The sequence below is a fragment of the Neoarius graeffei genome, chromosome 17, assembly GCF_027579695.1.
Source record: "Neoarius graeffei isolate fNeoGra1 chromosome 17, fNeoGra1.pri, whole genome shotgun sequence".
NCBI classification, from domain to species: domain Eukaryota; kingdom Metazoa; phylum Chordata; class Actinopteri; order Siluriformes; family Ariidae; genus Neoarius; species Neoarius graeffei.
Window position 1 is genome coordinate 20,248,931 of NC_083585.1, and position 16,542 is coordinate 20,265,472.

Genomic DNA, 16,542 nt, shown 5'->3' on the forward strand with positions numbered 1-16,542 from the left:
CTGAGCGAGGCCCTCTGGGCCGAGGTCAGTATTCAAGGCCGAGGTCACGGTATTTCACCATACGGACCGACCTTAAGCTGGTAAATAATAGATTTATTTTTTTCTTTACCAAATTCTAACAGAAAACGAGAGCGCCCGAAAGGGAAAACCGAGCCGAGCCGCCATTTTGAATCCTCATTCACGGCTGTAATGCAAATGGCTTCCTCCTCGGTATACAAGTGCACTTCCATGGCAGGAAAAAACTACATTTTGCCGCCTATGTAGTCCCCTATTTATACAAATAGGAGTCATTCAGGATTCAGCCATGTTTTTGCTCGGCGTTAGCAACAGTTACAGGTTTTTAGCTTTCTCCTGAAATGTTTTATTTTATTTCTTCTTCCTCAGGGTAGTAAAACTCGCTTTCGCTGTGAACACTGTCGTTATCACTATCCATGCTGTAAAATTAATGCTGTTCTCCTGAGAAATGCTGGCAAAAATTTATAAGATTTTTGATAATCTTGTAAATAAATCTTATAAAAAAAGATAAATGTTGACAAAAAATGCTACTATGTTTGTTGTTGTTGTTATGAACGAGCGAGTCTCCAGAGGTCCATAACCGGGGTCCATAACTGGGGTCCGTATTGTAGGATACGGACCCGCTCGCCAGCCAATCAGAGCGCAGGATTTGATGGAAACCGGACTGCGAAAAAAATAAAAACAAACATGTTATTTGTCTTGCAGACAGATCGGATTTGAGAATTCAACACCACTGCGGTATATTATGCACATCTGTTACCAGGAACTATGAACGGATTGATATAAATCCCCTAATGTGTCCAGTGAGTAAGGCAGAAGCTGTATCAGTGGACTGAGAGGAGACTCATGAGCAGCACTCCATTTTCTTGGGGTGTTTCACTGACTGGATGCTCCTCCAGAGGACGAAGTGGGCCAAGTCCAGCCAAGCCCAAAGGCTATTAATCAAAGGGCGGCCTGCTCATGCCCACTGCTAACAAACTGAGCTACCAGCAGCTCATCTGAAACACAGTGCGCATAATCAACTTCCTCTGTGGTTATTACTGCGGATCATTTTTGCTCCCTCATGGACAGGCCGGATACAAATAGCAGTCACGTTCACAGAACAGTATGCGCTACCTAATCATTTGCTGTGCTAAACAGTAAATAATGTAGTTTCGTATACTCTAAATAGCAAACGGGGGTGGAAGTGGTTTTATAAAGTACAGCTAAATCTTCATTTTTTCCAGATCAACATTCTGGCCGTGATTTACAGAAGTTATACAGTATGCAAACACGAGGGATGTGTATCTCCATCACTGAGGCTGATGGGATATGCATCTCAGTGCATTGCCAATGATCTCATGCATTAAAGCAACTATTAATGCGATACGATTCAGTGCGATTGGACACGATTTAATTCAACACAGTGCGATTCTACACGATGTGCTGCAATGCAATTCAATATGACCGCTCTTGCTCCTCCATGTGACTTGAGAAGGGACTTTTATTTGGAAATCCTGTTGGCGCCACACCTCCAACTCATGCAAGACTTCGTCAAAACACTTTGAGAGAACTGGCAGTGGAGATGAGAGTTCACTCATGATGAACAGTTTAGAGAGGAGGAATCAATCTAATATAAAATTAGCAGTCAAAAATTATCGGTCACATTTCTACATAATAAAGGCATAGGACCTCTACTAATAATTAGATATTAAAGCTAGACTGCCTTTCAGATTTTTCAAGTGTAGGTCATAAAAAGAATTTTCCCCGACACACAATTATTTTTGTTTAGTGGACTGAAAGCTACTGAATTCGAATGACAGACTTCCAATTTTATTAGTTTTTTTTGTAGAACAATTAATGAATTTAAGGCCACATGGCCCTAAATTCTCCGCTATTTTTCCCTGCTTCACCATGACCCAATTCAAGATACTACAGTACATCATGCATGACATGGTGGGCTTTCCCCATTCGCACAAGGCATTGTGGAATACAAATTTGAAACAGGAGAGGAAAATGGAGGACGTGAGTGTGCGAATGAAACGTGAAAGACAGACTACAGTAACGGAAAGAAAACGAGAAGAAAAGACGTTATGTTATATATGAAGGAAAGGAAATGCAGGACCAAACTAATAAATATCGGCGCTCAGCGAGCACCTCGGTGTGATCAGCTGTTTGTTTAGTGACAGAATGATGGAACTGTCAGTGCACGCTCAAAGGTAAACCTGCGCATGCGCACACAAACTTCCTCTGTCTGCTTGACTGCGCAAAGCGAGCGATTTCATGCACATTATTTGCTTTAATCCCTTCAAATGAAATAACTTCCCAGCCACAGAATGGCCTGATATTTTGTGAGATATTACAGAAATAAACAGATATCACAATGATCACGTTTCAGAGGGAACTAAATTTCACCGATTTTATGAAATCGAAAGGCCGTCTAGCTTTAATAAAATCAGATTTTACTAATGCAAAGATGTTAGAAACGGTGGACTTCGATTTCATCCCAAACTGTATCCAGGGCATACTGTTTTTTGGGGGGCAATTACATCATGAACTTTTAAATCAGTGCACCAATGTGCATCTTATCATCCCTAGTAAAACACATACGTACAGTTGTGTTCAAAATAATAGCAGTGTGTTTAAAAACGTGAGTAAAGCTCAAAATCCTTATAATAGTTTTTATTTCCATGCATTGGGAACAATGCACATTATATTCTACATCAAAACATGAAGAAAAATCTCATCTCATCTCATTATCTGTAGCCGCTTTATCCTGTTCTACAGGGTCGCAGGCAAGCTGGAGCCTATCCCAGCTGACTACGGGCGAAAGGCGGGGTACACCCTGGACAAGTCGCCAGGTCATCACAGGGCTGACACATAGACACAGACAACCATTCACACTCACATTCACACCTACGCTCAATTTAGAGTCACCAGTTAACCTAACCTGCATGTCTTTGGACTGTGGGGGAAACCGGAGCACCCGGAGGAAACCCACGCGGACACGGGGAGAACATGCAAACTCCGCACAGAAAGGCCCTCGCCGGCCACGGGGCTCGAACCCGGACCTTCTTGCTGTGAGGCGACAGCGCTAACCACTACACCACCGTGCCGCCATGAAGAAAAATGTATAAATATTTTAATTACTTTACAGAAAATGAAGAAAAATGAACATTGTGCTGTTCAAAAAAATAGCAGTGTCTGCATTTTTCATTACAAACTCCAAATATTTACTGTATAAACTGAAAAAATCTTAAGGATTTAGTATTCCTGTGAATCACTAAACTAAGTTGTATAACCACGGTTTCTGAGAACTTCTGGCACCTGTGAACAGGTATTCCAGCCCAGGATGATTTGGCAACATTCCACAATTCCTCTGCATTTCTTGGTTTTGCCTCAGAAACAGCATTTTTGATGTCACCCCACAAGTTTTCTATCGGATTAAGGTCCGGGGATTGGGCTGGCCACTCCATAACTTTCATTTTGTTGGTCTTGAACCCTGATGCTGCTCGCTTACTGGTGTGTTTGGGGTCGTTGTCTTGTTGAAACACCCGTTTCAAGGGCATTTCCTCTTCAGCATAAGGCAACATGACCTCTTCAAGTATTTTGATATATGCAAACTGATCCATGATCCCTGGTATGTGATAAATGGGCCCAACACCACAGTAAGAGAAACATCCCCATATCATGATGCTTGCACCACCATGCTTCACTGTCTTCAGAGTGTACTGTGGCTTGAATTCAGTGTTTGGGGGTCGTCTGAAAAACTGTCTGCGGCTCTTGGACCCAAAAAGAACAATTTTACTTTCATCAGTCCACAAAATGTTTTTCCATTTCTCTTTAGGCCAGTCGATGTGTTCTTTGGCAGATTGTATCCTCTTCAGCACGTCTTTTTTTTTTTACAGTGGAACTTTGTGGGAGCTTCTTGCCGATAGATTAGCTTCACACAGGCGTCTTCTAATTGTCACAGTACTCACAGGTAACTTCAGACCGTCTTTGATCACCCTGGAGCTGATCATTGGCTGAGTCTTTGCCATTCTGGCTATTCTTCGATCCATTCGAATGGTAGTCTTCTGTTTTCTTCCACGTCTCTCTGGCTTTGCTGTCCATTTTAAAGCACTGGAGATCATTTTAGCCGAGCAGCCCATCATTTTCTGCACTTCTTTACAGTATACGTTTTACCTCTCCAATCAACGTTTTAATCAAAGCATGCTGTTCTTCTGAACAATGTCTGGAACGACCCATGTTTCTCAGGTTTTCAGAGAGAAATGGATGTACAACATGTGCTGGCTTCATCCTTAAATTAAGGCCACCTGACTGACATCTGTTTTTTCACAGAATGAATGACCTCACTAATTAAACTCCACACTGCTATTATTTTGAACACGTCCCTTTCACTTAATTATTCGATTACACAGACTCAGGAGCATGCATATCATGAATGTTGGGTCTGTTGGTTTTCTATGACTCTACTACACCTACTGGTAAATTATTTGCCATGTAGTAATATAATTTCCACCAAAAACAGTGATTGATCTGGTTAGTCATGTTGGACTGCTATTATTTTGAACACAAGTGTAGGGGTAGGAAACGTGATAAAAGTATGATACATGAAGATAATCCTATGATGCACAATATGTATTACAATATACAAGTTTGCAAACAGGCTGACGTAAAAAAAAAAAGCAATTTTAAAAAAAGCCGATACATTTAACGATACTTTCATACCAATTCTAGACAAAAGAATACAGAGTATACAGGATTTTGCATCTTGCATATAAACAAAATAGCACGCCTTGTCCATTTTATGTATTAGCCTTCATGCATATCGAATTAACTAAGGAGGTCATTTACTCATTACTTTTGCTAGTTTTAAGAAAAACAAAGGTGCTGAGTGCAAAGTCCTCTGAAATTTTCAGTTGAGTGTACATGTGACAAAAATAAAGGCTTCTTCTTCTTCTTAATTTACCCACAAATGTATTTATTCCACTTGAAAGGTGTTCGGTGAACCAGCTACCAGATTTGGGACACTACAACATCCTGAACTATTACATATTTGGACTTCTAAATACACCGGAGATGCTAAAGGCAGACAAAAGTACAGATGCCTACCAATATTTTGAGGTGGGTTTCGTGCCGGAATGTTATAGGAAATTCCCAATATGACAAAGGTAAGCTCAAATGTGGACTTCTAACAGTAATAAACAAGCCAGGGCCTAGATCTAGCATATTTTATGGTGTTTAGCCAAGTCTACATTATCAGTACATAACAAACATGCTGCTAGCCTTGCCAAGCATTAGGTCTAATAAAATACATCGCATCCAAAGCCCACATCCAGATCTACATTTTAATGTTTCACAGAGCCTTCACACTAACCTGATATAAAATATTCTTCACACACACAAGGATGTTTTATCATCCAGTTTCCTGTTTACTTGCAGCTCGCCATTTTTCTCATCTTTCTGGCTTCGCCGGGAAGCGGTGAAAAATTAAACCAGGCTTATATCCACGTCTGTTATTACATCCAAAAGCACTACAAGTCTCTGGCATTGTTCTTTTAGATGCAACTTCTACAAGTTTATCTGTAGACGTTTACTGAATTGGGCTGACAATCAATCACTCGCGTACACTTATGCCAGTCGTTGTCAAACACAAAGCTTGGCTGGATAAACAAATCCGTAGTTACGATGACGTCATCTGAAAGGCCCTTATAACTCCATACTCGCTACCGTGAAGTCGAACCCATGCATTCTAAAGCTAAAACAGCTAAGCAGAATGATTTAGTTATCTGTCCAGAAAAATGACACATCATCTAATCTTGCTCTATCTTGGCAGGCTTTCCTTTTCTACTGATTTTTCGCTCGAGGAAGAGCAGAGTCCGCCATGTTTGCCCATGCCGACTTGTTTTGGTTAAAAGTAGGTCAAACATGCCACACGGTGGTCACGTGATATCGTTTCTCACTTGCTTGGGCGATTTTCAGAATTGTAAAACGTGGGACGTTTTTTATCTCGGCAAAACACTTACACACACGATACATGGTGTGTGCAGCAGAGAAACATTTCGAAACTCGAACAGCAACAGAGATAGAACATTTTGCCCAGAATTCAACTTTGCAGTCAGAACCTTTAAGCAAAATTATTTTCAAAACTATCGCCGCAGTTTTTTTAAATTTGGTTTCATCTTCGGTATTGGCACCTCAGATGCTCAGATATTCAGACGAAGTCTGTCAAAAGGTTTTCCTTCACTTTCATCTACCTTAAGAGCCCACATGCATGTCTGCACTCTGTTCATACCTGTAGTATCATATGTAACAGTTTTCTGACACGTCTCACCACCTTTAGGCAGTGTTATAATTGGTGCACGATGTGCGTGTTTCAGCTTTAGTTGAGTCCTCCAGGACATTTGAACTTGTCACGGCTTCCGAGATCAAACAGCATATGAAAAACACCTTATTTACATCCTGCTGTCTCACTCGACTTTCCATGTGATACTCACACAGCTATACTTTATAAAGCAGTCCGAACATCTAATACCCTGTCCACACTAGGGATTTTGGACCGATACGAAACTACTTTCGTACCGCAACACCTGTCCACACTAGCACCTATACCGGTACTGTAGCGGTATAACTGTATCGGTACGAAACCCACAAATGTATGGGTTTCGTGCCGGTACAGTATCGGTACTGTAGCGCTTCGCTGTAGTGTGGACAGATGAAGCGGCTCTGTATCAATACAAATATAATGCGCATAGTCACACACCTCAATCGATGTCTTCGCTGAATAACATAGTGAAGAACGGAGATTCGTTTGTTTCTTTCTCAACTGCCTCGCGCGTTTTATACGATTCGACTGAATAAATGACCACCAGAAATACAGACTGTACACTGACAACAAAAAGCACACACATGTTGTTTCATCCGTACGGAAGCCGAGAGAGGCCCTTCATATAATCCTTTTTTTTTTATTCACCTTGTTATCCCGAGATAACGACATAATTAATTCAGGATCTCGAGAAAACAACACAACTAATTCAGGATCTCGAGAAAACAACACAACTAATTCAGGATCTCGAGAAAACAAAACCGTTATTTCATGATCTCGAGTAAACAGCTGAGAAATGGTTCATTCAGGTGCGCCAAGAGACTTGTGATATGCTGACTTTGGGGCTATTTCTCATTCTGTATAGACGCAACTTTGGTCATTAGAATGTCTGGAATAATCGATCACCTAATAAGGCAATATTTTGATCAGGGGTTGACACAGGGAGAGATTGCATTAAGTCTTTTAATAAGGGATAATTTCAAAATGAGTCCGCGGCACCTCCGCAGAAGACTGGCCCGGCTTCGTCTCTACCGACGGAGATACAGTGATCCAGCTGAGATCATGAAATTGTTTTGTTTTCTCGAGATCTCGAAATAACGGATGCCATATACTCTCGGAAGGAAGTTACTCGGTAACCACGGAAACATTTCGCACACGCGCATTTCAACTACCGTGAAAGAAAACCGCAAACATTTCTCGCTAGTGTGGACAGATGCACTAAACTGTACCGGTATACTTTGTATCGATACAGTTATACCACTTTCGTACCGGTATAAGTGTGAACACAGCATTAGTAAATCAGCTTGGTATATATCGGATCACATGAAGGAGAATGTAATTGCATTTTTAATCCGAATGATCTTAGATTTTGAATGAAGCAATCATAGTGAGCGAGCACCCTGATAGGTTTGGATGGTTTCATGCCTTTGCATTTGCAGAAGGCACACATGAGAAATGTGTACATGATGTCAATATTTATCTTTCAATCTTTTTTTGCGATAAGCTTGTGACAAGCAAGTTCAGTTCGTAACCAGTGCGGCATCTAACTTTCAATTTTTAGCCAATTTAAGCCAAGTATCATGGTGGAATATTAGTCAGCAGGTCACTGTTTAACATTCGAAGGCACTTTCCAATTTACAAAATGCTTCCTGGAAAAATGCTAACGTGAGCAAGATCAAACTTATACACACAAGAGAACTTTGAAATACGTAAAGTGCCCGTCAAAAGTTTGGACACACCTTCTCATTCAATGTTTTTCTTTATTTTTAGTCATTAAAAGTCACGTCATGTCTTAAAGTAATGATGGATGTCGTTTCTCTTCACTTAGTTGAGCGCTTCTTGACATAATATGGATTACTACGGTTGTGGAATCGGGCTATTTACTATATTTTTATTATTTACTGCATATAAAGTGTCTTGCAATTCATCCCCCTTGGTGTTTGTCCTGTTTTGTCGCGTTACAAGCTGGAATTAAAATTGATTTTGGAGGGTTAGCACCATTTGTTTTACACAACATGCCTACCGCTTTAAAGGTGCACATTGTTGTTTTATTGTGACACAAACAATAATTAAGATGAAAAAACAGAAATCTGGAGTGTGCATAAATATTCACCCCCTTTTGTATGAAACCCCTAAATAAGAGCTGGTCCAACCAATTCACTTCATAAGTCACATAATTAGTTGATTAAGCTCCACCTGTGTGCAATCAAAGTGTCACATGATCTGTCACATGATGTCTGTATAAATCAACCTGTTCTGGAAGGACCCTGACTCTGCAACACGACTAAGCAAGCAACATGAAAACCAAGGAGCCTCCAAACAGATCAGAGACAAAGTTGTGAAGAAGGGTTGGGTTATAAAAAATATCCCAAACTTTGAATATTCCAGGGAGCACCATTAAATCCATTATAGCAAAATGGAAAGAATATGGCACCACTACAAACCTGACAAGAGAAGGCCACCCACCAAAACTCACAGACCAGGCAAGGAGGGCATTAATCAGAGATACAACAAAGACACCAAAGGTAACACTGAAGGAGCTGCAAAGATCCACAGCGGAGATGGGAGTATCTGTCCATAGGACCACTTTAAGCCGTACACTCCACAGAGTGGGCAGGGCTTTCTGAAAGAGTGGCCAGAAAAAAAGCCATTGCTTAAGAAAACACGTTTGCAGTTTGCCCAACAGCATGTGGCAGACTCCCCAAACACATGGAAGAAGATTCTCTGGTCAAATGAGACTAAAATTGAACTTTTTGGCCATCATGGGAAACGCCATGTGTGGCGCAAACCCAACACCCTGAGAACACCATTCCAACAGTGAAGCATGGTGGTGGCAGCATCATGCTGTGGGGATATTTTTCATCTGCAGGGACAGGAAAGCTGTTCAGGACTGAAAGAAAGATGGATGGCACTAAATACAGGGCAATTCTGGAGAAAAACCGGTTTGAGTTGACCAGAGAATTTTGAGACCGGGACGAAGATTCACGGTCTAGAAGGACAATGACCCTAAACATACTGCTAAAGCTACACTGGAGTGGTTTAAAGGGAAAATTTAAATGTCTTGGAATGGCCTCGTCAAAGCCCAGACCTCAATCCAATTGAGAATCTGTGGCATAACTTGAAGATTGCTGTTCACCAACGCAACCCATCTAACTTGAATGAGTTGGAGCAGTTTTGTCTTGAGGAATGGGCAAAAATCCCAGTGGCTAGATGAGCTAAGCTAATAGAGACAAACCCCAAGAGACTTGCAGCTGTAATTGCAGCAAAAGGTGGCTCAACAAAGTATTGACTTGGGGGGGGGGGGTGAATACCTGTGCACACTCCAGATTTCTGCTTTTTCATCTGAATTATTGTTTGTGTCAGAGTAAAAAACAATTTTCACCTTTAAAGTAGTAGGCTAGTTGTGTCAATCAAATGGTGTTAACCCTCCAACAATCCATTTTAATTCCAGCTTGTAATGCGACAAAACAGGACAAACACCAAGGGGGATGAATACTTTTGCAAGACACTGTATGAGGGTCTTCCCCAAAAAAGTTGGAAGCAGCCAATTGTAAAGAATGTCTTTGTATGCTGTAGTATTACAATTTTCTCTCACTGGAACTAAGGGCCTCAACCTGTTCCAGCATGACAATGATCCTGTGCACAAACCGAGCTCCATGAAGATATTGCCGATGTTTGGTGTGGTAGAAGCCGAGTGGCCTGCACAGAGCCCTTACCTCAACCCCACTGAACACCTTTTAGCAATAACGGGCTATTTTTTTTAAAGGTAGCTGTCATCGAGTTGTGTAATGTATCAAATTAAAGAGTGTGAATTAGTTTCATTTTGTAAATACGTCTTTAAAAAAAAAAAAGTTATGAACATTTGAAAATCCAGTGTTTTATAAAATTCCCAATTCAGTCCGTTGCTCCGGTCACAAACCAGAAATCATTTTTCATTGGTTTAATTTTTAATTGCAAAGTGACCTTGGGTATGAGAAAGGCGCTATATAAACGTAACTACTTCTTATTATTATTATTATTATTATTAAAATGTCTTTAAAGGCCAAACAAAAACATGCCGTTCTCCCATACAAACGTACAGTAGAGGAGGTTCCTCAGCGCAACAGCGCACTGTCGAGCCTATTGGGATGAACTGGAATGCTAGACAGGTGTTGTGCTATAGGACAGTTATCCAGACTAAATCCAGAATAATGATTATTTAAATGATAAGGTTAGATTTAGGCTAGGGTTAGTCAGAAACCAATCATGCCCCTTTTCCACCAAAGCAGTTCCAGGGCTGGTTCGGGGCCAGTGCTTAGTTTGGAACCGGGTTTTCTGTTTCCACTGACAAAGAACTGGCTCTGGGGCCAGAAAAACCGGTTCCAGGCTAGCACCAACTCTCTGCTGGGCCAGAGGAAAGAAGTGCTTACGTCAGCGGGGGACGGAGTTGTTAAGACCAACAACAATAACAAGACCGCGAAAGATCGCCATTTTTAAGCGTCGAGAAGCAGCAGCTGTACAAACGCGAAGTCATCCATTATTATTATTGTTGTTGTTGTTGCTGCTGCTTCTTCCGTGTTGTTTTTGCTTCGATATTCGCGACAAGGTTTATGCAAACGTAGCGACGTAACTGACGTATACAGCGACGTAATGACGTGGCTTCCCTTAGCACCGCGAGCGATGGAAAAGCAAACTGGTTCTCAGCTGGCTCGCAAGTTGAACGAGTTGTGAACCAGCACCGGCCCCGAACCAGCCCTGGAACTGATTTGGTGGAAAAGGGGTATCAGAGGTGAGGAAAAAGTGGAAACGTAGCCACAGTCTGCTCGCCATCAGTGCCAAAAATCAGATGGACAAACTCTAAGAATCATCAGAGAGAATTTCACAGTGCATCTCAAGTCAAACACCAGCAGTACTTCATTACAATCACTGATCTTACCAGAAGTAGGACTTGACATGTTCTTGAATCAGCACCCATGTTTCTCCAAAGTCATCTGACTTCCACAGCTTCCAGAAAAAAAAAAAAAAGGAAGCAGATAAAAGTTTGAGAGTTCGAGCCCAGCTGATGACTCATACAGCAAATTCAGACTGAAACTTCTCTCTACAGGCTTTAACACTGATGAATCACCACATATGCTGGACAAATGCCACTGGCACAAAGATTTTCAATATGATGTTTTTAATGCGAAGTTATAAAGTTTATTCCATACTGAATCAGAACACGAAAATAACTATCCTGCATGTTATGGATTTAAAAAAAAAAAAAAAAAGCCGCCATTTCATAAAATACCCTGTTTTTATACTCGGAAAAAAATAAAGCAACACTAACCAGGAATACCAGTAAGTTTTCACTCAAGCACTGTTTTGGACAAACCTGCTTATTCGGGTGGGAACTGTCATAACCCAGGACCAGGTTTGGTCTCTTGCTGTGCAGGAGCAGGTCTGTGGGTTTGAAGGGGATGGAGAATCCCTGGACGCTCTTGCAGAAATCAAAGGTGTTCCAAAGGTAACTGTTTTTGGTGTCCGCAAAAAGGTACTGAAGGCGACATGAGAGAACAGAATAAAAAGCCAATTATTTTTTCAGACATTTTAATTCAGCCATTCATTCAATCATTCATCTTTAGCAAGTGCTTCATCCTGCTCAGGGTTAGGGTGGATCCACAGTTTATCCTGGGAACACTGGGTAAAAGGCGGTCCACCCAGACCATCATACAAGCAGAGCTTCGTTTCTGTTTTCGGCTGATGGCAAGATTGTGGTCATGATCTGTGTCTCCTATCAAAAACCCTCATCGTACGTTCAGAAGTATTTACTAATCTAGTACACTCATCATGGGCATAGACATCATGGCAATACTGGGCTTTCAGTGATTTCCTCGAACTGTTCTTTTTCTGAGGAAGTATGATTTGTACAACATACTTTGGAGGGAAAAAAACAACAACAACAATTTGGTGCATCAGTTTGAATTTATTTTGGGTTTTCTGGAATCAAAACAGGGTCAAAATTACACATACATGGTAGGGATGTTAACCGATGACCGTTTGACCGATGGTTGACCGAATCAATGTCAGCCAGTTAATTTTTTTTTTGATTGTTGGTTAAAAAAAAAAATCAATCGTTTTGAAGCTGCCGATTCTGGAGCGGAGAACCTGGAATTCTGTGTTCTAAACGCTTGGGGCATGCCATGCGGTGTAAGAACGACAGCTGACAAATCAGAAACACCCATTCAGTCATGTCCCGCCCTCCCACCCCAGTTGAAGACAGCTGCCACTCGGCGAAAGAAAAGTCTCAGTGTTAGATTACATTTTACTACGATGTTAACCAGGTACGTAACATCAAGGAAATTCTTGACTATCAAAGAAACAAGAACACGGCGCATGAATGAAGTCGATGGTTGATTAGTCTGGTGAATATTAATGTCAACGTAATAATAATACACAAGATCTGAACTAGAACCTGGTTACTCACTGATGTTACTTAGCATCAGACAGTTGCTATATTAGCTTAGCGGCTAATCAGCTCCGCTCCAGCTATCCCATTCCCAATGGCTGTGCACAATTAGCAGCCATGTAACCATAATATCAGTAGCTGGAAAACAATTGCAGTATGAGGTCTCTGTGGCTCACTTCGAAGAAAAGTGCCTAGTCCGTAGCAGTATGCAATATCAACACACAGCCTACTGCAGTTAACTGTAAACAGCAGGGGCCGTATCGCTAAAACGTCCTATCTTCAATGAAAAGTTAAGATGGGACAAGTGTATGATAGGATTGTTTTCAATCGGCTACTCAATGCAAGCAGCGGTAGTGACTGAGCTAAAGCTTGCCGCTTAGAAAATGACGGCAATTTACTGAGAACATGTTCATACTGATATTTTTAATGCCAAGTTGCAACTTAACAAAAGTGCGTGCCCCTTGCTGACACGGCCATCAGTGCCGCGTTTGACTAAATGTTTCGCGCTGTAGAAAAGGTAATGTGAGTGGAGGGCAGCGACTGGGACTGAATGTGCGGATGCTCGCGGTTAGATTTAGAATAGATTCTAATAATTCCAATTCGAGAATTTTAAACTCATAGGTTAACCGACTTTAACCGGCTAATGAGGCTCGGTGGTCGGTCAAGATTTTTTTTTAGTTTTCGCCATCCCTAATACATGGTCAACATATAGATACAGCAAGCCTAATATTTGGTTAAATGTCCCAGGGCAAGTTTCACCTTGACCAGACACTTTTAGTAGCCATGAACAAGCTTCTGGCAGAATTCTGCTTGGATATTTGACCACTCTTCTTGGCAGAATTGGTAGAGTTCAATTAAACGTGTGCGCTACCTAGCACATACCCAACTTTTAAGCCCAGTCCACATATTTTTGACAGGGTTGAGGTCAGGACTTGTTTTAAGCTCAACGTTACACTGCTTTATCCATTCTACAATCAGCTTTGATGTGTATTTAGCATCACAGTCCTGTTGGAACACCCAGTTGTATCCAAGTTTCTGAAGAATTATGAGGTAGTCCTCCTTCATTATTCCATCCACTTTGTGTAATGCACCAGTTCTAGTGGTGGCAAAACAACTCCAGAGCATGATGCTACCACCACCATGCTTAAAGCATATACGCAGAACCATGGCCTCACTTTTTCATTATAAATGCCTTGAGACCTCAAGAATGGCACAGGAATAGTTTTAAGCGTTAACAATAAATCTCATCTCATCTCATTATCTCTAGCCGCTTTATCCTTCTACAGGGTCGCAGGCAAGCTGGAGCCTATCCCAGCTGACTACGGGCGAAAGGCGGGGTACACCCTGGACAAGTCGCCAGGTCATCACAGGGCTGACACATAGACACAGACAACCATTCACACTCACATTCACACCTACGGTCAATTTAGAGTCACCAGTTAACCTAACCTGCATGTCTTTGGACTGTGGGGGAAACCGGAGCACCCGGAGGAAACCCACGCGGACACGGGGAGAACATGCAAACTCCACACAGAAAGGCCCTCGCCGGCCCCGGGGCTCGAACCCAGGACCTTCTTGCTGTGAGGCGACAGCGCTAACCACTACACCACCGTGCCGCCCCAACAATAAATCTAATATAGTAATTTTACGATTAAAGTGATTCATATAGGTAGCGGTCTGAGTGAATGACCTTGACGTCCGTAACGTCACAGCAGGAAGTCTATCGGTCTCATCGCCATTTCAGCTATACTAAAGCACAGAGCTGACTGCAACTCCGATCCTCCATTTTGAGCCAATTTATCACCATGCCATGTAGATGTGCCAGCAACACAACAGAAAGTGGATTTAGGTTGCATTCATGGCCCAAGAATGTTCAAACTGCAAAGACTTGGACGTGTTTTGTGAGAAGTTCATGGGCACATTGGGCACCTACGAAGTGGTCCCTCCTCTGCTCTGCACATTTTACTGAAGACTCGTACGAAACCTCTGATCTGTTGAGGAGCGTTGGCTATAAGCCCATATTGAAAGAGGGTGCAGTAGCAACAATTAAATAAAACTACAAGAAAAGGGAAGCATTTATTTTATTTATTTTTTGAAAGGAAAGTGAGTTCAGTTGCACCAGTTCTCCCGGAGCGTGAGCCGAGGGTTGTTGGTAAAACACGGGACGGAACGGGACGGGACATATCGCTTGGGCAGTGACCTCCCCGCGGTTGTTGCTAAAAATGGTGACGTTCAATTGCCTCGGACAAGCAGTAATGGCGGAGTACTCAGTATGGAGAAAATGGAGAATGAGTGGAGCAGCCGTCTTATTTCTAAACTGGATATTGCTGCCATCTCACCCTTATGTGGAAGAAGTGAATGAACGGAGAACTGAACAAACAACTGAAAGTCAGATTATTTCAAAACAAATCAGCCACAAGGTCGGCCTTCAAGAAGCGAGAACGCAGACGGGTAAGCGCCGACTCTCATTTGGATATAAAACAACAAAAAAACACGTTGTTTACCTGCATTTAGATTAATACATGTAACTTGTATTGTGTGTTTAAGTTACTGGTATAAGATTATTTAATTTGGTTCGGAATGTGTGTCTCAGTTCATCTGATTATTTAATGAGCCTTTTACGTTTTATCAGTAAAAAGGCATGCATGTACATGTGTGCTGCATAAGTTATAACACCTATCCTGTTTTTATGAGAGTCAACCCACAATCAATCAATGAAGTCAAGTCAGTCTTAGTTGAGCAAGTCGGTAACGGGATTTCTTACTTTCACCATAAATTTTTATTTATATGACTTTGGTCTATAGTTGTCAAAGGCCTCGGCCTTAAAACCGGTTACCGCTGTGACATCACGCACTCAGGGCTGGCTGGCTCAGCGGGGCAGCTCCAATGCCAACTTCACGGTCGATTTTAACTCTCAAAAATATATATTTTTTAATTTCCATTTATGCAGCATACAAGAGTCAAGGGTGGAGATACTATCCACTCAGAAATTTATTTAAAAATGAAGGTTCTGCGTATTTCCTTTAACAATTAGTACAGCGTTTCTCTGTACGTCTGGTCACTGTGGCCAAACGACTCAATTCAACCATAAACCTTTCTGCCAGAAGGCTTTTTCTTTGTCCAAGTTGTCAGCTGCAAACTTTAGTTGAGCATGAAGGTGTCTATTTTGGAGCAGGGGTTTCTTTCTTGGACAGTAGCCTCTTAGTCCACATCAATGTAAAACTCGCTTGACTGTCGACAGTGTTCCAGCAGCTGGGTTCATGGGTTGTTCATGGCCATTTCCTCTCAATTGAGGGTAACAGTCTGGGTCTTCTTCCAGCAAAGTGGTTTGGCAAATTGGCTACACCACCCAATAACTTATCCTTGCATGATGATCTTGGAATCTGCAGTTGTTTAGAAATCTCTCCAATAGAAATTCCTGAGTTGTGTAAATCTATGATCCTCTTTCTCAGATCTGCACTGAGCTCCTTGGACTTTCCCGTTGTACTGCGTGTTGATCAATCCAATGCGCGCTCACACTCAGATTTGTTGACAGAGTGGCTGGCCATGTTATGTCCCAGGGCTCCCTCATGTCTGTGTTACGTTCTGGCTCTCCCTTTTAGTTATGCTGTCATAGTTAGTCTTGACCGAGTCCCCGCTTGCACACAGCACACAATGTACACTGTTCTTAACCATTAGATGACAACGGGCATACCAAACAATCTGCGTTTTTCTCCCTCTCTCAGTCAGGTTATACATGTCAATCTTGAGATACCAGTGATGCTGGCTTCTTCTGCTCTTCAGAACTGCCTGATCC

The 16,542-nt window shown here is 41.8% G+C and overlaps 1 protein-coding gene across 2 annotated transcripts in view; it reads right to left on the reverse strand.

Moving 5' to 3' along the window:
* Nucleotides 1-16,542, reverse strand: part of sorl1 (sortilin-related receptor, L(DLR class) A repeats containing) — a 219,033-nt gene that overhangs the window by 144,064 nt on the left and 58,427 nt on the right. For both annotated transcript variants that reach the window (XM_060943822.1, XM_060943821.1), the window contains exons 4-5: nucleotides 11,673-11,834; nucleotides 11,238-11,305 (exon numbers count right to left, since the gene is read on the reverse strand). In XM_060943822.1, coding sequence (XP_060799805.1) covers nucleotides 11,238-11,305; nucleotides 11,673-11,834 — 230 coding nt within the window. The remainder of the gene's footprint in view (nucleotides 1-11,237; nucleotides 11,306-11,672; nucleotides 11,835-16,542) is intronic.